Source organism: Papaver somniferum, chromosome 2 (assembly GCF_003573695.1).
Source record: "Papaver somniferum cultivar HN1 chromosome 2, ASM357369v1, whole genome shotgun sequence".
Lineage (NCBI taxonomy): Eukaryota > Viridiplantae > Streptophyta > Magnoliopsida > Ranunculales > Papaveraceae > Papaver > Papaver somniferum.
The window spans coordinates 43,873,741-43,895,369 of NC_039359.1; the positions used below are offsets into that span (position 1 = coordinate 43,873,741).

General features: G+C 37.3%; 3 protein-coding genes and 1 pseudogene across 3 annotated transcripts; 3 read left to right on the forward strand and 1 right to left on the reverse strand.

The window, feature by feature from the left end:
- Positions 1-6,552: 6,552 nt before the first annotated feature.
- On the forward strand, positions 6,553-7,696 carry LOC113350896 (uncharacterized mitochondrial protein AtMg00810-like). Its single transcript, XM_026595000.1, has 2 exons — positions 6,553-6,670; positions 7,314-7,696. The coding sequence occupies exons 1-2, from the start codon at positions 6,553-6,555 to the stop codon at positions 7,694-7,696; spliced, it is 501 nt and encodes a 166-aa protein (XP_026450785.1).
- A 4,184-nt stretch (positions 7,697-11,880) lies between these two features.
- LOC113350897 lies at positions 11,881-13,210 on the forward strand (annotated as a pseudogene).
- A 203-nt stretch (positions 13,211-13,413) lies between these two features.
- Positions 13,414-16,541, reverse strand: LOC113347501 (probable beta-D-xylosidase 7). The gene is made up of 6 exons (XM_026591173.1): positions 15,972-16,541; positions 15,570-15,866; positions 15,294-15,463; positions 15,106-15,203; positions 14,225-14,992; positions 13,414-14,147 (listed from the first exon to the last, which is right to left on the reverse strand). Exons 1-6 carry the CDS (start codon positions 16,377-16,379, stop codon positions 13,555-13,557), a joined length of 2,334 nt encoding a protein of 777 aa, XP_026446958.1. The 5' UTR covers positions 16,380-16,541; the 3' UTR covers positions 13,414-13,554.
- Positions 16,542-17,358: 817 nt separating this feature from the next.
- Positions 17,359-20,509, forward strand: LOC113350898 (nonsense-mediated mRNA decay protein 2-like). Its single transcript, XM_026595001.1, has 5 exons — positions 17,359-17,370; positions 17,778-18,527; positions 18,611-19,332; positions 19,429-20,087; positions 20,175-20,509. Exons 1-3 carry the CDS (start codon positions 17,359-17,361, stop codon positions 18,680-18,682), a joined length of 834 nt encoding a protein of 277 aa, XP_026450786.1. The 3' UTR covers positions 18,683-19,332; positions 19,429-20,087; positions 20,175-20,509.
- Positions 20,510-21,629: the final 1,120 nt, after the last annotated feature.

The following is a 21,629-nucleotide window of genomic DNA, read 5'->3' on the forward strand; positions in this document are numbered from 1 at the left end:
TTTTTCCTAAAATTAGGAAAATACCGATCTGAGTTCTTATGAGGATAAAACTTATCCAATTCGTTTGATACACTAGAAAGTGCATATTGCATCTTACGAACTTTGCATCCCCATTGCATGTGTCCTTTATGACCACAATAAAAAAAAGGCTTAGTATAAATACACGAAGTATGAGTTTTAATGTTACCTCTTTGTGGACCCTCTTGCATTGGAACACGACGAGTTTTCTTCTTCTTCTTTGATCCTCGTTCAACGTTGTTGCTTTCTTGACATTAGCAGAAGTACTCTCTTTGATTGCTGCTGGTTGAACACTATTCTTAGCTTGACAGACTTTTCTTCTTTACAAGAAATAAGAGCGTCTTTGTCATCAGTGGAATCCTCTGATTGAGAAGAATTTGTAGCTTTAAAATTTTTTACCTCTTTGATAATATTTGAAGAATTTATTCCCTTATAGCCCAATCCTCGTGTATCACGATGATTTCTACTTGCTTATTACATTGAGGTTAAATTATTTGACTAGCATTGAACTTTTTAAGGTCCAAATTTTCTTCTTCCAACATCTTGATTTTATCAAGACCACTAGCTAGATCAGCCTCAAGGCTTTTTTCTCGGGAGAGATATTCACCTTCTTTCTCTTCAAAACTCTTTTGTTGAGAGTTAATCCTTGCATTGGATTCAGCAAGTTTTTCTTCAAGACCCTGTATTTGTTGAGAAGTATTTTCCCTAAACTTCTTGTGATCTTGATGCATCCTTTCAAATTCAATTTTCATTACTTTAGAAACATCCTCATTTTCCTCAAATACTTTTTTGTAAATAAGTAATTTTTGTGAGTATTCTTCTTCCATCAAGTTATACTTTTCATTGATATTTTCAAACTTTAAAGTTAAATATCGTTCTTTTTCAAGTATTGAAAGAAGTTCATTAGAACAACTAAGAAATTGTTTTCTCAATTCCTTTAGTTTAGATGTTTTTACACTTGATCTTTCATCAGAAATCTCCAGTATAGAACTCAAAGACATCTCGTTATCAAAAAGAGATTTTTCAGAATTTGAATCATTGATTGCGAATATAGGGATTAACTTAATCTCCTCTAGAGAACCTTTAGACTTATTCTCAGAAGAGCAAGTAGAACTTGATGAAGAAGCTCCTTTTAAGCATTTCTTAAAATCAAAACTTTCAACGTCTTGCGATACGTTAATTGAGTCTTTCTTTAGTTTTCTCTCTCGCTTAACTCTACTTTGACTCATGTCTTATAGGTTGGATCGCATCAAACACAGATTGTTAGATCTTTTCGTGTTTGCCTGCTCTGATACCAATTGAAAAGGCGAGGGTACCCAAATATACCTCAAGCTAAAACTTTTCCTACCTATAAGTCCTTTCTACGAAAGTGATTGTATATGTATTCAGTCGAGATAATACAACTAATCGGTTCACACTCCGTGTGATCGTCTATGGATACGGGATCGAGAAAATATAACAACGAAGTATGTTTACTTGATACAAAGGTTCAGACTTAACCAAACACAATAGGATTGTTTATCAAGTAAATAGGAATTAACGTTTGAGTAACTTACTTTAATTATAATAAAACGATTATAATACGGAAAATAAAAGTAAATGATACAGCAAAATTTTGTTGACGAGGAAAACTGCAGATGCAGAAAAGCCCCGGGACCTAGTCCAGAATTGAATACTCTCAGGATTAAGCCGCTACACAAAATAACCTAACTTCGTGTAGTTGAGACCAAGTAACTAACCCTATAGTTCACCTAGTTCCGTCTGTATTCCCACGCCTCCAACTTATAAATAAGTCACGTACTTGGATCAATCCCTTTGGTTCGTATTCCAAACAGTAAAGGAACAAGAAATCTGTTTGATATCAACTCTATTCAACCAAGTGATATGAGTCGGGAAAACGCTCTTCCGTTTATTTCAACATAAAATCCTTCGTCAGGTCTAGATCTATCTTATGTTCAATCACCCAAAGTTAATCGATTAAGATTAAGACAACAACACTTTTAATCTGAAGAAACAAGTATTGTGCACACCAAAGATTGTAAAACCCAAGTCAGATCTTCAATATCTTCTTTGCCTTCAAATCTTCTTAAATCTTCAATAAAAAACTGCACACAATCACTTGAATCTCTTGCGATCAATCACGCACAGAACGGAGTCTGTTAACAATGGATTATCACAAGATCGTCTTTAGAACTAACAACAGTCTAAAGATCCCTGTCGAAACTCCGAACTAGTTTGAGTGAATCTTATATCAGAAGAGAATATTCTCAAGAATAAAAAAACTAGGTGCAATCATATTTCAACCACCGCTAGTCAAATTAAATCAATCGTAAACAAAGATAAACCGCAATTATCTAGTTTCCCACCAACGGGTCGCGCTAGAGTTTCTCAATCCCAAAGAAGACTTTAAACTGAATGGCCGTAAGAGATTTCACCTAATTAGATTACTCTCCTCTCCTATAGGCGGCTACACCAGTAACAACAACAAAAGAGTAAATCTGTTGTTACGAAGGATTAGTTTGCTAGAAAGGCAAACTTCGTGTATTTATAGACAAGGAAGTGTGGACACCAAGGAATTTCCAAAACCGAAAATATTCTCAAGATATTCATTAAAGCACAAATTCGGTTTCCATAATTCCTGTAAATGTTCTGTCCAAAAATAACGATCGAAATCTCTCGGAAAATCTAATTAGTAAATACACATTACTAATTCTGTAATTTCCCTACAAAATGAAATTAAGAACCTTAATTAAAAGATTCATAACTTACTTATGTTTCGATCCTGGGATTCTCTTCCCTTAGCCGTTAAGGAATATCTTTGAACAATTATAGAAATAAACATTCATAACACGAGTTCAAAGTTTGTCGACATCTTTACTTTGTAAGTTCTCTTTCACACTTACAACCTTGAAACCGGTTTTCCACACTTCCAGACAAGTTTAGAATTGGTTCATCTGATTTTCAAGAACTATGTGATTGAGCAAACCAACATTCAATCACAATCATGGGTTTAACGGTTCTACCAAAACAAGTTTCGGTTCTACCTCCGTGTGAGTACTACGCATAGTCACACTAGCTTTCCAAAGATTCGGTTGACTAGGTATTAGGATCGGTTCCCCACATGTATATGGTATCTAACTTAAATGTGTTGCACATGTCCATAGGATCGGTTACCCTTTCTATTATAAACCTTGATGCACCCCATACAAGGATCGGTTCCCATTGATATACTGCACCCCTTACTAGGATCGGTTCCCTTTCCCTTACTAGGATCGGTTCCCTTTCCCCAAGGTCATACATAATCAGATCATACCACAGGTGATTACTTAAGATTGGTTTTACTAATAAAAGTTATACCAATACATAAGTCAGGACTTTGTGAATAGTTCTACCAAGAACACAACAAGTTGTGAGCGGTTATATTCTATCCCACATATTGGTTGTTCATAAGATATGCAATGAATAACAAAACCAATAACTCCTGGCAATTTCCTTTTCGTTTCACAAACAAGTTTATGAACTTACTTCCTTAGAACACATGTAAACATTGTTCCCTAGGATGAAATCCTCACCTCATACCCATACATAATCATAATAGCATTCAAATGATTATGGCGATGTCTTATCTGCAAAGTTTAATGGTTAAGCAATAAACTTGGTATTGTATTCCTTAATACTATGTCTATCTAGAGTTCATATATGCTTCACAGTTATGTTTTCAATATGCACGACTTGAAAGATACGCTAGGGAATGAAACAGTTCAAGTAAAATATAACTAACCTCAAGTGGAAGGATGATTGTTGTCGTTGTAGCTCCTTGCTTTTTCACATCTTCAATACTTTGAATTCATTTTAATGTCTTATATCCTAATATTTTCAAGCTAACCTATACAAAGTTTAACTCTAGTACATAATCAAGCGACTCTTAACATGAGTTTTGATTCACTAAATTATGACAATAAAACTTGACATACCAACGCTTGGTGGGTACAACCGAGCAATGCTCTAAAATTTAGTTTGGAAGATAAATTTATATACTACTAAAGCGATCACTTGGATTTAGTTTGGCGGCCGAAGGCCGTCGATTTTTTTTTCAAAGTTTTTTAGGTTGGATTTTGGGATGTGGACTTTCAACTTACATACAATGCTCCAAAATCCACAACTAACAGACGCTTTCTGTTACTTTTAGCTGTTAGAAAAAAGCTTGTACCAATTATAACTGTCACCAGTGTCTTTTATATTAATAAATGTGAAAAAATCATTTACTAACACTTATACTTTGTCGTATAGGCCAAACATACACAAGAAGTCACTATGACCATTGTGTATACTTTAAGAAGCTACGTGATGGGTCTTTCATATATTTGCTCTTGTATGTCGATGATATGCTGATTGCATTGAAGAACAAGAAAGAGATCGATAATTTGAAGTGCAAGTTGTCATCTGAGTTTGAGATGAAAGATCTGAGAAAGGCTAAGAAGATTCTTGGTATGGAGATTCAACGTGACATAGAGAAGGGTAAAGTTTGTTTGTCTCAAAAGGCATATTTAAAGAAAGTGTTACAGAAGTTTGGTGTCTACGATGGAACTAAATCTGTAAGTACTCCCCTTGCTCCTCATTTTAAGCTGAATGCATGTATGTCTCCCACTACTGAAGAAGAGCGAAAGTATATGGCCCAAGTCCCATATGCTGAGGCTATTGGTAGCTTGATGTATATGATGGTATGTACAAGGCCGTACATTTCACATGATGTTAGTATGGTCAGCCGATATATGCATTGTCATGATAAGGAACATTGGCATGCTGTGAAATGAATTTTGAGGTATCTTTATGGTATGGTTGATGTTGGATTGGAGTTTGTGAAGGATAGAAGTAACAATCAGTTGTGTGTTGGGTATGTGGATTCTGACTATGCTGGTGATTTGGACAAGAGACGTTCAACTACAGGGTATGTATTTACCGTAGCAGGGGCACTAGTTAGTTGGAGATCAATCTTGCAGTTTGTTGTGGCGCTTTCAACTACGGAGGCGGAGTATATGGCAGTGAATGAGGCATTTAAGGAGGCTATATGGTTACAAGGTTTGCTAGATGACTTAGGAGTTGTGCAAGACCAGCTGCTTGTGCATTGTGATAGTCTAAGTGCAATTTATTTGGCTAAGAATCAAGTGCATCATGCTAGAATCAAACATATAGGCGTACGGTTTCACTTTGTGAAAGAAATTCTTGAAGAAGAAGACATTCTACTTGTGAAGATCGATACCAAAGATAATCCAGTTGATATGTTGACTAAAGTAGTATCTGGGATCAAGTTTCGACATTGTTTGAAATTGATACACATCCTTCCAGTTTGGTGAAAGACCCTTTTAGGGTAAAGGTTCTTAGGAAACTGGTGGAGGTCTTCTAGCAAGGCCATTTAAGATAACTACAGTCGGGTTTGATTCCTATTGAGGATACGTAGGCAGCCAATGATGGTTCAATCGACGTTGGAAGATGAAGGTTATTTTGTCTATTGATCGTCTCATGCATGAATGCATGATCCGAGGTGGAGAATTGTTGGTAGGATGGTCAAGGACTAGATTAGGAAATCTAGTTGGTTAAGGAAACCAAGTACTTGTGTCCTAAGTATAGAAGCTTAAGAGGTTTGTCTCTTAGAGCTAAGTTAGGGAACCCTATACTTGTAGGAAAGTTTTTTACCTTGTTAAGGAATGTGTCCACTCCTATTGATGTGTATAAATAGTCATAGAGAGAACTAGAGAAAACACACCAGAACTAGTAAGAGTTCTCTTCTTCTCTGCTTGAGCTTTGTATATTCCAACCTATATGGTGATATATAAAATTTTTATTCCTTTCCGAGGATTCAACCTCGTTAAATACTTGTTCTTCTTTTACGTGTGATTGTGTTCTTGGCGATATTGAGCTACCTCGTAGTAGTGCAAACCTAAACGCTTCCGCAGACTTTGGCGCAACATGATCTTCAATCACGTAAAACCCATTTTTCTCGTGATGTAACTTTTCATGAAAATGCATTTCCTTACAGAGACTACCATATCAACAAAGCATCTTCTACGTCGCATTCACTTCTACCCTTACCTGATGATGATGATACATATAATTATAATATAATTCCATCTCTTTCATTACAGGAGACCGTACCCTCATCGTCAAATACATTAAATACCTCATCATCCGTGTCTAACCCTTTACATAGAGACTTGCAAGCATCGGGTACAAGTGATACATTAAAAAATATCACCTTGGAAATCCTCGTATCACCTGAAAATGAATATATCTCACTTGAGAATGAACCTATAGAAAACTCCAGTTTATCTAATGAAAATCAAGGTGTAGTTCATGTTGATTCCTCTCGACCAACTAGATTACGTCGGCCTCTAGCACATCTTAAAGATTACGCATGTACATCTGTAACTCTAGCTTCTACTACAACTGGCACACCGTATCCACTCATCGATTATCTTTCAATCAGTCAGTTTTTAAGCAATCACCGGGCTTTTTTTGACGTTTGTTCTTAATACCATGGAACCTAGATCATTTTCCAAAGCAATTAAAATTCCAGTGTGGAAGGAAGCTATGGTCAAAGAGATGGCTGCCCTTAAGGCTAATAATACTTGGATAACGTCAGATTTACCGCCAGGTAAAATTCTTATAGGCTATAATGGTCTATAAGGTTAAGTTTAACGCCGATGGATCGGTAGAAAGATATAAGGCGTGTCTTGCTGCTAAAGGTTACAACCAAATAGAGGGATTCGATTATCATGATACATTCGCACCCGTGGCTAAGCCTGTCATTGTTTTGGTTCTTCTGTATCCTGGTGCTATTAAGAATTGGTGATTGCACTAATTAGATGTCAATAATGCCTTTTTGCAAGGTGATCTTCATGAATATGTTTACATGAAAATTCCCGAGGGATTTTCTAAACAGGGGGAGATTAGAGTCTGTAAACTGAATAAATCATTATATGGGATAAAACAAGTCTCGCGCTAATGGTTTGAGAATTTACTTAAACGTGGTTTTACTCAATCAAAAGTTGGTTATTATCTTTTTATCTACTCACAAGATACTACTTGTATTTATCTTTTAGTCTATGTCGATGACATTATCATCACTGGATATGATGATGTTGCCATCGCCGACTTAAAGAAATTTCTTGAATGATCATTCTCTATCAAAGACCTAGGAAACCTCAAATATTTCTTGGGGATAGAATTATCTCGATCCCAAAAAGGTATTTTCTTATGTCAACGTAAATACATACTTGATATACCTAAACATACAGGGATGACAGGCGCTAGGGTGTCGTCCTTCCCATTGGAACAACAACTTAAACTACGTTCTACTGATGGAAGCCCTCTTTCTGATCCTACACCTTATCGTTGTCTTATTGGACACTTAATTTATCTTATAGTAACTCATCCTGATATTTCTTATGCCGTCAATAATCTTAGTCAATTTATGAAATCACCACACACGACTCATATAAATGCGGCTAATCGTGTCCTTCTTTATCGTAAAAAATCTATTGGCAAGGGTCTTTTTCTCTTTGATTCTAGCAGTCTACATATCACTGGTTTTAGTGGTTCCGATTGGGAGAGATGTCCTACCTCTCGACGTTCCACGTCTGAATATTATACTCTTCTTGGATCTAGCCCTTTCTCATGAAATCAAAGAAACAACCAATTATTTCCCTCAAAGAAACAACCAACTATTGCATGTTCTTCTGTGAAAGCAGAATATCGTTCTTTGGATACTCTTTCGTGTGAACTTCAATGGTTAAAATGTCTTCTCAATGATTTAGGTGTACCACATCCTGAACCTATGTCAGTTTTTTGCGATAGCAAATCCGCTTTACACATAGCGGACAATCCTGTTTTTCATGAACGAATGAAACATACCGAGCTTGATTGTCATTTCGTTCGTGAGAAAATTCAATCCAAATTTCTCTCTCCTGCTTTTGTTCGCTCCAACAATCAAGTAACAACAAAAATCCCTTGAACCTACGTTTCAATAGTCAGCTAAGGAAAAGCTCTTCGGAAAGTTCCAATCTTATCCAACTTTACTAACTCCCCCTTCTTCACTCTATTCTTCTCCGTTCTGAAAACATGTATTCTGATTCTCTACTTTCTGGAATCCTTTTTAACTGTGCGCATAGGCTATATATTCTCGAAATGAAACTACTACTTATTCCCCTTTCGATCCAAGTACTCTTATGGTAGTGAGTACTCTCCCCAATCTATTCTTTATTATACTCTTTTTTACTCGGTCCTGAAATTGATCAAGAGCTAGAGGCATTGCAAAGACGAAGACAATGGAGACAAAAAAATTTCGAACGAAGCGGATACCCAGAATGAACTATCTAATCACTAGTTAGTTCCTTTCTCATGAAGGACAAGAAAAATAGAATATGATTAACCATTTTAGAGTCTCACCTGTGGGATTGGTGCCATTTTCGAAAGGCATGGCTGTACAACCCCCAAATGAGTGGTTACGCCCAGTATGTCCCCCCCTTATTCCCGACATGCTAGGTGCCCTGGGGTGGGTAGGAGCAGGTCGAGTCCGTATCTCCGCGGATGTGAGACGGTCTTGACCGGCCCAAGGTCAATTGACTGCTAGTGAGGGACAAGAGGGGGAGGAGATGAGCTAGTGTATCAAGAGCAGAAACCAAGTGAATTACTTTACTTGGATCTGTTTTTACATATATTTAAACCTTTTATCCGATGGCTTTTGACGTATGTCAACCCGAGCAAGCGATGGTTCAGAAAAAGGTTGTTCTGGTTCTCGTCCGGCTGTGGGAACTCCGCCGATGCGATATCAACGGGATCAATTCCGTACTTGGATGATTTTCAGTAGTAGGGATTTAGTCCCAATGTCACTACCAAACCTCTACCCTGTCTAGATATATGAAAACTTAGCTGCAAAATTTGGATATCTTCATTTAGGCAGTCCTGCTGGAGCGGTTTCATCGGTCCTCAAAAAGCAAGTCCCAGATCACTGCATGGATAAAAGGGGTATAATAGTGTACTCCATAAAGAAGTCTGCAACCAATATAAAAAGGACTACATCGACATCGGACCCTACTTTTCGTAAAACTACATTTAAATATGATCCATTTTTAGAGTTGCACTTTTAGAGTAGTCTGGGGTTACATGAGCATTTCAATGGTAGTTCTTCTACTCAGCGGAATGACTGATCATGATAATCAAGACAAATGTTCCACTTTATAACTATACTACTATAAATTTATAAAAGAACTTATTATATAATACTAAGTTCTTTTTATATTTCTTAGCGGTTAATACGTTGTAATTGGATAGGTTATTGGGAATATGACAGAACGAAAGACCAAGGAAAGGAAGAAGAACATACAAAAATACATGTGATATGACTAACGGGTAGACCTGACTAAGCGGATGTTGCCCATTTTACCGTAGGTTTACCGGTCCTTTCAAGATCACTACCTCGCATTGAGGAACTTCCTAACTAGTATTCTCTAGAGAATCATTTCGAGATCTTCGAACATATTCGAGGGTTCAATGTGACTATTGTCACTTCGGCCAACACTGTTAAGTCAGCAACGCTTCTCAATGCCATTTCTTCCCGTCGCATCAGTCTTCAGGATGAAATAGTGACACGTTTTCATGTCTTGTGAGTGAAAGATTTTTCTCAGGGTCTATGTTGAACCCTACCGACCTCAGGAGTTGAAATCGGGGTTGAGATATTCTTTGAGCTTGATGCACAAAAAAAAAAAAAAATTTACCAAGCCCCTTGGGGATAAAACTTTCAATCGTCTATTAGGAAAGTTGGGTGTGCTTGAGATTCCTCAACCAGTTCCAACCTGAGGGGGAGCTTTAAAAATTCCTACGCACGAAAGACACAAGTAAAGCTAGACATATACACACGTAGGACACAAGCAAGACACAAGTTGTCACAACATACAGGAATGCTAGTTGTACTAACACATAAAAGATCAATCAGATCTTTTGGTATAGAGATATATGAAGAAAGTATGTCAATTGGATCTTTACATATAAAAAAAAAATTATTTTAGTGTTTAGGAAACTGTTGGTCTATTTAAGATTAGATGTCGACATTATTCTTGTAAATAATTAGAGATAAAGTCATGTCCTCGTATTTTCATTTTCCTTTATTATTATTATAAACAATTATATGAACGAATGTACATGCAGTAGTCAAATTATCCAAATAATAACATTACCATCGCCATTGCTCTTTAATCACAAAACGCTACTTTTATAGCCACCGTGTTGTTAGAGTATATTTTTTTTCGGAAAATGGGTCATTTGTTCAAATATTTTTAAAACATGGTTCAAATGGACGAGTAAAAATTAGTACGGGTGGTGAAATGGACACTAAAAAAATAGCAAGGATGAAACTGGATTCATCCTGACTTAAACTTAAAAAATAGTAAGGATGAAACTGGATGCATCCTGATGTAAATTAAAAGTAAGAAAAAATATTTGAAAATGGGTAGGATGAAGTTGTTTACATCCTGGCTATTTTTACATTTTATTCATTTAAACAGTATCAAAATCTAAATGTCCTTTTCACCCATGAATTATTGATTTTGGTCTTTTTAACCAATTTTGTGTATTTTTTTTCGGATTTCGTTTTGGTTGAATCTACGGTTATGTTAAAGTTTGGTTTTTGGCTCTGATAGAATTAGAAAGTGGTACGAGTTAGCTAGGCCTTTACCATTTTGGCTTTGTATTGAGTTTTTCATTTAGGACTCTTTTGTGAATATCCAATTTGAGTTTTGATTCTTTTCGAATTGTAATATGTACGTGAGTTTCGTACAATAAAATAGCACACACAATATTTTTATTTTATAAAATTATCTTTAACGAGCAAAAAAAACATAAATAATGATGATGACATTGAAAGGAAAGTGAACACTAACCATATTTATGCGCTTAAGTTGAAAGTGTACAAATGCTTTTATTTTTCTTTTTTCTGCAGCAAAGTTGCCTCATTTCTTTTATATCCCACGACAAAAACAAGGGTCCAAAGAAGGACCTAGGATACTCAAGACAGCAAACCAAAATCCTCTAGTTTTCATCTCTCAACTATGAACTTTGTTTGCTCTATTGAAGTCTAATTATAATACTAACAAACTTCAAATCCTTACGAACAATGAAACAAATTTCTTAAGATTTTAATCATTATATAAACTATCTATTATCCCCTTTCTTCATTCCATTCAAAACCAATGGGATCCATTTCGTTTCAAACAAAAATACTATCAAAGTTTCTTAATCTTGTTTATTTTGTTCTTCTTAATGTATTTTTATGTGATCATACCATTGTTGTGGGACAAGATTCTCCAAGTAACTGCGGCACTGACGAGATAAAAGCGCTTAACGCTATCAGGGCCGGTCTCAATAACACATTCCTCAATCAACAGTGGAATGGTTCGGAGTGTTTCTTAAATGATCAACCAGCATGGTATGGAATTGAATGGCTGGATGGCGGGTTACTGGCATAACCTTAGAAGCTATAGGTTTAATAGGTGAAATCAATGTTCTTGCTTTAACCAATCTCACTGAATTAACTTACTTGAGTTTAAAAAATAATGGGATTACGGGAAGTTTAATGGATTTTTCAAATACAAAAAAATTACCGCACATCGATTTATCATATAAGTATATAACGAGTTTAATGGATTCATACCGGATTCCGTACTTAACCTCAAGGAATTGGAAACTTTGTTACTCCAAGAAAACAATTTGACGGGTTCAATCCCGTCGCTGAATCAACTAAGTTTAAAAGATTTTAATGTCTCAAACAACAATCTGTCTGGTAAGATCCCGGAGACGAGCGTTCTTCAAATGTTTACAATCTCTAGTTACAATGGTAATCCTTTTTTGTGTGGTTCTCCATTGCCAACTTCGTGTAAAAAATCTAAGTTGAAGCTCATCGCGGGGTCTCTTTGGATCACAATCTTTGTAATAGTTGATATTCTTGCGTTTTTTGTTCTACTTTCGCTCGTTTGTGTTTGCATCAAGAAGAAGAAGATTGGAATAGCATTCCAAGGGAAGAACAAGAACAAGAATAAGAAAGTGGATGTAGAAGCTGTTCCAGCTGAAGACAAAGAGAAGAAGCTCAAATTCATGGACAACGGAGGAGTTACTTTCGAACTTAATGATCTTTTAAAAGCTTCAGCAGAAGGATTGGGGAAAGGGGAATTCATTTAAGGCCACCCTTGATAGTGGACTGACGGTAGTAGTAAAGAGGTTGACAGAGTTGAAACCCTTAAGTAGTGAAGAATTTGCAACACAAATGAAGTTGATTTCCGGCCTCAAGCACAGAAATTTGTTACCACTTCTTGCATATTACTATTCGAAAGATGAGAAGCTGCTGCTGTACAAATTCATTCCGAAAGGGAACTTGTATAACCGCATCCATGGCAACATTTTCTCTTCCTTTCTTGAAAATGATTTCTTCTTAGGTTTTCAAAAAAATACATCAACAAATACAAATTGAAGTACTTATTAGCCACTAAATGGTTGAATAGGTGGAAGAGGGAATAACCGGATTCCTTTCAAATGGAGTTCAAGGTTATCAGTTGCTCATGGGGTAGCTAAAGCAATGGAGTTTCTGCACCAAAATACAAAAGCATCTCAAAGCGTCATTCCCCATGGAAATCTAAAGTCTTCGAACATTTTACTGGACGAGAATGATATAGTTCTAGTTTCTGATTATGGGTTAACATCACTGATCGCGTTTCCAGTTGCATCTCAAAGAATGATATCATACAAATCTCCGGAATATCAAAACCGCAGAAAAATTACCAAGAAGTCTGACGTATGGAGTTATGGCTGTCTTCTTTTAGAGCTCTTAACAGGTCAAATATGTACGTATACAGCTCCTCAGGGAAGCAATGACGGTGTTGATCTTTGCAGCTGGGCATATAGAGCAGTTAGAGAAGAATGGACTTGTGAAATTTTTGATATGGAAATGTTGACGCAAAGAAATGCTAGTCAAGGTATGGTTAGATTGCTACAACTTGCATTAAAATGCTGCGACAAAGCCCCAGAGAAATGGCCAGAGATGGCCGAAGTAGCGAGAGAGGTTGAAGATATTAAGTTGAACGATGACAATGATGAGTTTTCTTTCAAACGGTCAGGCAGTACCGATGTTTCCACTTCAGCACTTTAGACTGATATTCATATCATATCCTCCATGTACGCTCCCCATTGATATGTAATCTAAGATCCCCCAATTAAGGAGAGGGGTGAATACAGGGAAATGTGGTTCGAGCAATTAAGGCTTCTCTTATTCAGTACTAGTAAATTAGAAATGTATTAATTACTTGTGAATTTTCGATAAAAAAAGTTATAAATTCATCTGCGCGCAGAGTGGATTAGAAATTTTCGTGGTTTCAACTTTCAAGTCATTTTATGGTTTATCTGAAACTGACCAAAACATTAATTCAATTATAATCTACTTCACTCCTGATTATTAACTTTTGCTAAACCACGTCTACATACCGCGTGTGCAATTCAAAGGATGGTAGAAATCTTGTACTTCATGTCACCAACCACCAAAATATAAGAGCTTTCTTCTATCACCATTGAACCATCTTCATTAGCTCGACTAAGGTGTTCACATGGGCTCAAAGTAAATTCAACTTCGTATCTTTCACCTGCATTCAGTTCAATACTTTGGAAACCAATCAACTGTTTCGTTGGAGTCCCATGCTGATTCTTGGATTGCTTTACAAAAAGCAACACCGGATATCTGCCCCGCATTTCCCCGATGTTTTTTACTCCAACTGTTGCAGAAAACTTTAAGTTCTCACAGATTTCAGTTCCCATCTCAGACACTGATAAATATCGCCCGACAGCCTGCTTGTCTGGTGATATTTGTATATTGCTAAATCGGTTTAAGTAGAGTTTGTTTTGTTTAACATCAACAAACTCATAAACATACTTCGAGTAGCTTAGCCCATAGCCAAATTTGAACACATTTTCGCCGGTGTAGAATCGGTAAGTACGTCCTGGATACCCCGATGTTGGGTTAGGTCGCATTCTCATATCTGTCATGGGAATTTTGATGAAATCTTGTGGATACCAAGTCATGGGTAATCTCCCCCCTGCATGAAGAATGTCATCAAGCTCGGTCAGTTATCTGCCCCCAAATGGAGAAAACTGTGGCCAAAATAAACTTTACCTGGGTTGTGATCACCAAACATAATCTCGGATAATGCGATTCCTCCTGCTTCTCCAGGATAACCAGCCCATATGATACTCCCGATGTTACCATCATGCTTAGCAAAAGAAATATCAACCGGCCCTCCACTAAGAATCACTAAGACAACGGGTTTCTTTGCAGCTTTAGCCACAGTTGTAATTAGATTTTGCTGTTTCCCTGGAAGTACTAAATCAACTCGATCGTGTGACTCTCTTTCTTGTGTTTGATCCAAACCCATAACCAATATAACCGTATCTGCCAATGTTGCTAGTTTTACAGCTTCCTCAAATGAAACAGAAGAATTACACGCAACAGAATCGCATCCCGGGGTGTAAGATATGTCCCTAACATAGCTTTTGAATGCTTCTAATGGTGTAATGGATTTACATGGAGGTCCAAAATAATTCCCTAGAAGCGTTTTCGTAGTGTTAGCATTTGGGCCAATGACAGCAAGTGTTTTAGTGGTAGCTTTGGACAATGGGAGACGGTTGGCTGAGTTCTTTAAGAGGACAATACCGCTACGAGCAGCTTCTAAGGCTAGACCCTGATGGTCTGGAGAGCACACCTGTTTCGGACTGATATCACCATATGGCTGTTGAATTGGGTCACCATTGAAGAGTCCTAACCTCATTCTAGTTGTGAAGAGGTTAGATAAAGCTCTGTCTATGTCACTTTCTCCCAGAATTTTCTGTTGAACAGCTGATTTTGTGTGCTTTTGCAAATAAGACCCACAATTCACATCCATCCCTGCAAAATTCAGACAGGATTATCTAGGGAAGGCTCACTAATCTATCTAGTCCACATTACTAGTACCAAGAAACCATTTTCAGACAATGAAAAAAGGTTGGTCCCACACCGACCAGCTTTAAGGACATCACGGACTGCATCTTCTGGTGTTTTGGCATATCCTTGATCATCATAGATGATAGACACTGCATCACAATCTGATGTGATGTATCTGACCACAAAAAGGAGAAAAATCACTGAATACTCTTCAAATTTAGTAGATATTAAAGTTAACTCCAATCCAATGTTAAAATTATGGTACCCATTAAAACCCCAGGCTCCTCTTGCTGTTTCAGATAAGAGATCAAAATCTGCACAGCTTGGAATTCCATTAACACGATTGTAAGCACACATTATTCCACTTGCTTTGCCTTCTTCAATACAGCTTCTGAATGGTGGTTGATAAGTATCTGCTAAATCCTGTAAAGACACCTGAATCAACATTCACAAAACCTTAGTGGTAAACCTTAGTTATTAATTCAAAGATAATAATTTGAATTTTAAATTGGTAAACTGAGAAAATAGAGGATTTACTTACTTGGGCATTGAAGACGAAACGATTAGTACCGTTCCAATTATCTAAATCATAAGCAGTGAAATGCTTACAACAAGCTGAAGCTTGAAGATGATCTACCTTCCCACCTTCAAAAGAATCACCTTGAATTCCCCTAACATAAGAAACTGAGTATTTACTGGTAACCATCGGATCTTCACCAGGTGTTTCTTGCCCTCTTCCCCATCTTGGATCTCTAAATATGTTTATATTTGGTGCCCAAAATGTCATTCCTGTTGCTTGCCCTGCATTGTATACAGCTCTGGCTTCTATTCCGATGGCCTAATTTCACAAAGTATCAAAAACCCAGGGTATATGTTGCCATTTTTGAGTAAAATTAGTCATTTAGTTGATTAATGATTAAGTAGTATTTGATGAGTTAATTACCTGACCAATGCGATACCAGAGATGGGTATCGAAGGAAGATGCTGTTAGTATTACTTGAGGGAAACTAGTAGCAGAAGAAATTGTTTCTCCATTGAATTTGATTCCACGACCTGAACTTGAAACACCATGCAATGATTCAGACCACCATTGGTAACTAGGTATACCGAGTCTTGGTATTGCTGGAGCTGTGTTAACAAGTTGTGATATCTTTTCATCTAACGTTAGACGAGAGATTAAATTTTCTACTCTTTCAGAAATGGGTAATGAAGTGTTGCAAAATGCGTATGAATTTGTTGATGGGTTTGATAAATCACAAGCAAATGGTGGTTTAGCAGTACAGGAAAAAGTAATGAAAAGAAGATATATGTGAATGAAAAGAATGAAATGAGAATTACTCATGCCTTTCATCTCTTGACTGTTGAAGCGAAGCGAGAGAGTAGTAGAGACTAGACCAGAGAGAGGGGACGAAGGGAAGTTTTAATGCACTGCACTTTACAGAATGGGCTTCCTATTTACGAAAATGCTTTATACCCCGCATTGCCCCCTAAATCTTGAAGACAGTTTGGCATACTCAAAATTTTCCATGCATATAAAATGATTACCCTAACTAGTGTGGGTTGATAAAAGGTGTCTAAGGTTAGTTAACTTACATAGATGACCTTGATTAATCAACCTTTCTTTTGGTGAACATTCTGAACTTTTTGTAGGAATGTCCGAGAATTGGGGGCCCTGGAAAATAATTGGGGGCCTCACCAAATTTATACCCACACCAGAAAAGTTAAGGGGCTTCCAAAATGATGGTGAAAGTATCATTTTACCCTTCTCAGAAAAATAACCTTAAAATCCTATTAAGACTTAAGCTAGCCCCCATTTCAATCTAACACAAAACCTTTATTCTTCTCCTCTCCCCCTCCCTCTATCAGTTCCTCATCCTCCATTAACGACCGTGGAGAACAGAAATTTCATCCGATTCATCGTCGAAATCGTCGATGCGAAAACTTTAATCGACGATTAACTTCACGTACGAAGCAGACTGCGAGACTAGCCAGTCAAATTCCCAATCTCGTTGATACCGTTAAAGCGGCGAAGGAGTATTCAAATACAAGTAAGAAATCAAAACCTCCGGACAAACAAATGGCTCCAATTAGATGGTATGTCCTTTAAAAGCCCCAACTCTAACTTGGGTTTCAGTTTAATTTGATGTTCTTCTGAAAATTAGGGTTTGAATCGAAGAAATTGATTTCTCAGAATGGCAACCGTTAATCAGTAAGTTTGAATGTCTAACGATTTTTCATCTTTGCTTAACGATTTTTCATATTTGGTTAACGATTTTTGTTATGCATGTTGGACTTCGGAGAAATCGTCAACCATTAGGGTGGCGGAGAAAATGATTCCTGTTGTAGGTTTTTTTTTTAGGTTAGAATCGTTAACCAATTGTTTTTTGTTAACTATTTTTGACATGCATGTTGAAATCATCAAGAAATCGTTAACCAATTGTTTAGGTGAAAACGACCCATGTGTGATTTATTCTGACGACCATTTTTATTAGTCAACGACTCCGTGATTTTCCAAACCACCACTTTGTCCCAAATAATGAAAAAGTCGTCCACATAATTGGAATAAGTTAACGACTTTTGTGGACGACCAATTTTAGAAGTAAACGAATCTGCACTACACATATTTGGTCTTCTGTCTATAAAATAGGAAGAATCGTTAAAAAAAATTGCTTGTATCGTTAAGCATTAACTGAAAATCGTTAATGATATACATGGAGTCGTCAGTTTTTGTAAGAGACGTTTATTTTAGGAATTTTTTCTGACGACTCTTAAATATTTTTGTTGTTGGCCTTTCAGTAACAAGAATAAAAAGGATAAGAATGTCTTGGTAACTCCTCCATCCAGACTTCCCCGCAACCAAAAATGCCTAAATGCGGGTCTATTACGAGGAAAAAAACTGAGTGAGGTAGCCCTAATTATCCGCCAACCTAGAGAACCATGTGCTGATTCCTCTAGATCGTCGTCTTCATCATCTGCTGTTATATCTACAACCCCAAGCGATGAAGAAGAAGAAGTCACGAAACATGAAGAAATTCCTTTAGTAGGTGAATATAATGCTTATGATGATGAGGAGGATGGTGATCAAAGTAATGTTGGCCATGGAGGGAATGGTGGTGATGGTGGTGATGGATTGAATGGTGGTAATGAGGTGGCAGAGATAGAGGAAGAGGGGGATCAAGGTAATGATGATCAAGGTAATGATGATGATGAGGATGTAAATGGTGGTAGTAGCAGTGATGAAGAGGATGATGAGGATGATGGTAATGATGGTAGTAGCGGTGATGATGATGATGAGGAGATTCAGGAGGATGTTGCGCAACCACCACAGCCGAAGCCGAAGGAGAAAGTCCTAAATAAACCAAGCGCGCGACACATTCCACCCATGCGTTTGCAGCTTACTCGTCTACCCGGTGGGAAAGCCAGAGGTGAACCTAAAGATGGCGGCAAAGTTCTATTCGAATATGATAGCTCGTGGACCCGTACCATCAATGAGACAATTGTAACAATCTCAACTTTGATTTTCATATGATTTGTTGATATTTAATTTCGTATGTTTTAATTCTATTTGTTTGTCTTTCGTAGGATCATAAGAATGCCACACGTCTTTTTATACACCAATCTTCTTATGCAAAAATGAAAAAATGGCCCCTATAAGGTGAATGTCCAAGAGTAAGAGCCATTGTTGAAAACTCAGGTTTGTATGCTGCCGTTCAAAACTCCGTTATTGCATAGGACAAGGCTGCAGTATCATGTTTTACTGAGAGGTTTTACGGCGAAGTCGATACATTCCAATTCCCTTTTGGCCAGATGACATTGATTCCCGAAGACGCAGAACAGATTCTAGGATTTCAGATTGAGGGAAAATCCACAGAAGACAAGTTCAAGAAAAACCTAGATCGAATTTTTTTTTATGAATTGACGGAGAAGTTGTTTGGATGGGATGAAAGAAGACGTATGGCCTCTTTGTGATGGGAAAGAAGTACCCAAAGAAAGAGTTTAAACTTATTGAGATTAGAAATATGTATGCGGGGTCACTTGAGAAAGACGGAGACAATGAACTACTCTCTGATTTTGAAGTTCGTGCGACGGCAGCCGCATACTTTTTGTATGTCCTTGTTTCGGTTATGTTTCCCGATAGCAAAGGAAACAGAGTCAGCGTTAACCTTCTTCAACTTTTGGATCCCTTGGAGGAGGTGAGTAAATATTCGTGGGAGACTGCCATAGTAGCACATTTGAACGGTCATCTAGCAAAGGCATCCCGGGAAAGAACTTCTCAAATGAACGGGAATTTGGCTTTACTTCAGGTAATTTGAGTTATCAAATTTGTTCGTTGTTCGTAGTATTTGTTGTTCTATATTTTTAGATTTAACATTATTTTTATTGTTTTGATGCTGTTTCAGGTGTGGATTTACGATCATTTCCCCTCATTGATCAAAGGCGATGGAGACATCCAATTGCATCCAACATGGAACAATACTAAACCAAGAGGAACCCGATACACGTACACTGGAAGTCAGGATAAGGATGAAGCGCATAAGTTGAAGTTGCTAGCCATGCGCCAAAAATTGGACAACATGACAGCCAAAGTGGTAACCTTTGATCCCTACAAGGAAGATAGAGTAGGAGGATTGCAAGATCTTGCATATTTCCATGGCCCTTGTTTTACCCTTATTGATACTCAATGTACAATCCGCATAGAGTAATGTGTCATCTTGGGTATATTCAAGATTCACCCGATGAGGATTATGTACCACCGTTCAAATATAAATTAAAGAAACGCAAGGCGGACAAAAAGGCGTTGGTTGTTGCTTACGAACCTGAGCCTAAGACTGAGCATTGGAATAATAGGCATTTGGGTACTAGTAGGGTAGAAATATCTTGGTGGGAGCATGTTAATGAAGGTCATGAGGTAACCGATGATTACATGACATGTTATTAAGGCTTCTCCCACGCTAGAGTGATAAGGATTGATCAGACTACGGGTAGGAGGAGCAACAAAGCATCTTCCGCTTCTTCTACAGCCGACACTAGAGATGACTCTTCTATTCTTAAGCTTGTGGTAAGTACTTATTTTTCGAATTGTGTTAATCATTTACATACAGTTTTAATTATGTTAATCTTAACCGGTATTTGAATGCAAATATAGGGAACGAGTGAAGATTTTTATGAAGTCATTTTGTTGCGAAGACGATAAAGGAGAAGTGATAGAAACTGAGCAAAGTCACATGTACGTTGAGTACTTCCAACACATTGAAAATCCACAAGCAAAGAAAATGTTTGTTGATCTGGAAAAGCAATGTAAGAGGACAAGGAGAACAACTAGCCAACTAACACAAGAACGTGCTCAAAAGGGAGATGGTGATGATCAAGGTAGTGGAGAAGAAGGTGGTTCTCAAAGGGGCAGTCCTGGACAAGGTCCTTCAAAGAAAAATCGGACATCATCAAGTCAGGGAAGTCAGAGAGGTCGATGTCGAGGTGGTAGTAGTGGGTGAGAAGAACTTATGTCTAGAACTTTAAAGTGTATGGTTTAACATCTATAACTTATGTCTTTTAATATTATCGACTTTAACTTACGTCTTTCTTGGATACAACTATTTTCTGTAGTTCGTACTATCGATATCTTGTGTGGATTGGGTTTCCTAACAATTTAGCATGTTGTTTAGAAGTTGTTGTGCTTATATGAATGTTCAAATGATGTGAAAATCTGGAAAATATGACAACTTGTTGTTTGAGTCGGCAGCAAATGTTTTGCAGATCGATGACTCTAAATATGAGAATTAGAGTCGTCAACAAATATTTTGCAGAGCAACGACTCAATACCTGTGAAAATAAAGTCAGTGCTAGAGTCGTCAAGACATTTTTTATAGACAAATGACTCACCCGTAGACCAAACCACCTCTCTGGCTGATTTTATTCAAGGGTCGTTAGCACTTATATGAACGGTTAACGACTCTCTACTAACGACCCACTGGTTAAATTAACGACTTCTTTCTATAACTATGTAGATCCTCTATCTAAAACTTTTTAATGCTTGTCAAGGAAAAAAAAAATTGAGGGTCGTCAATTTATTAACAAGGGTCGTCCAGGAAAAAATTAAAAAAAATTTAGGTCGTCAATTTTGTTTTAAGAGTCGTCATTTGTCTTTCAACGGTTAAAGACTCTGAGGATCCAGAAATTCAACCAATAGTTAGAGGTTTGTCCGAGAATACTGACTACCCTAAGTTTGGGGGTAGTAATGGTCAATTATCCCCATTAGAAGTCCCTAACTTGGGATTCGAGCCTAGTTTAACTGAGGTATTACTTGAGTCACTTCCGACTCTGCAACCGGATCCTCCTAATATTTTCCAGGAGGAAATTCTAAAGACTTGTTGTTCGAATGAGTCAATTTGTCAAGACACTCATATGAAGCCCAAATGGGCACAACAGAAAAACCCAGTTGTCTTGCAGGAAACCTTGGATGAGGATGTGCCATGTATGTTCATTTTTCTGATTTGGTGCAGTTGTCTGATAATTGTGGCAATTTTATTTTCTTTTGTTGACCCACAGTTGTTTCGACTATTGATATATGATTTGAAAGGTAATTAGCCATTTTGTGGTATTT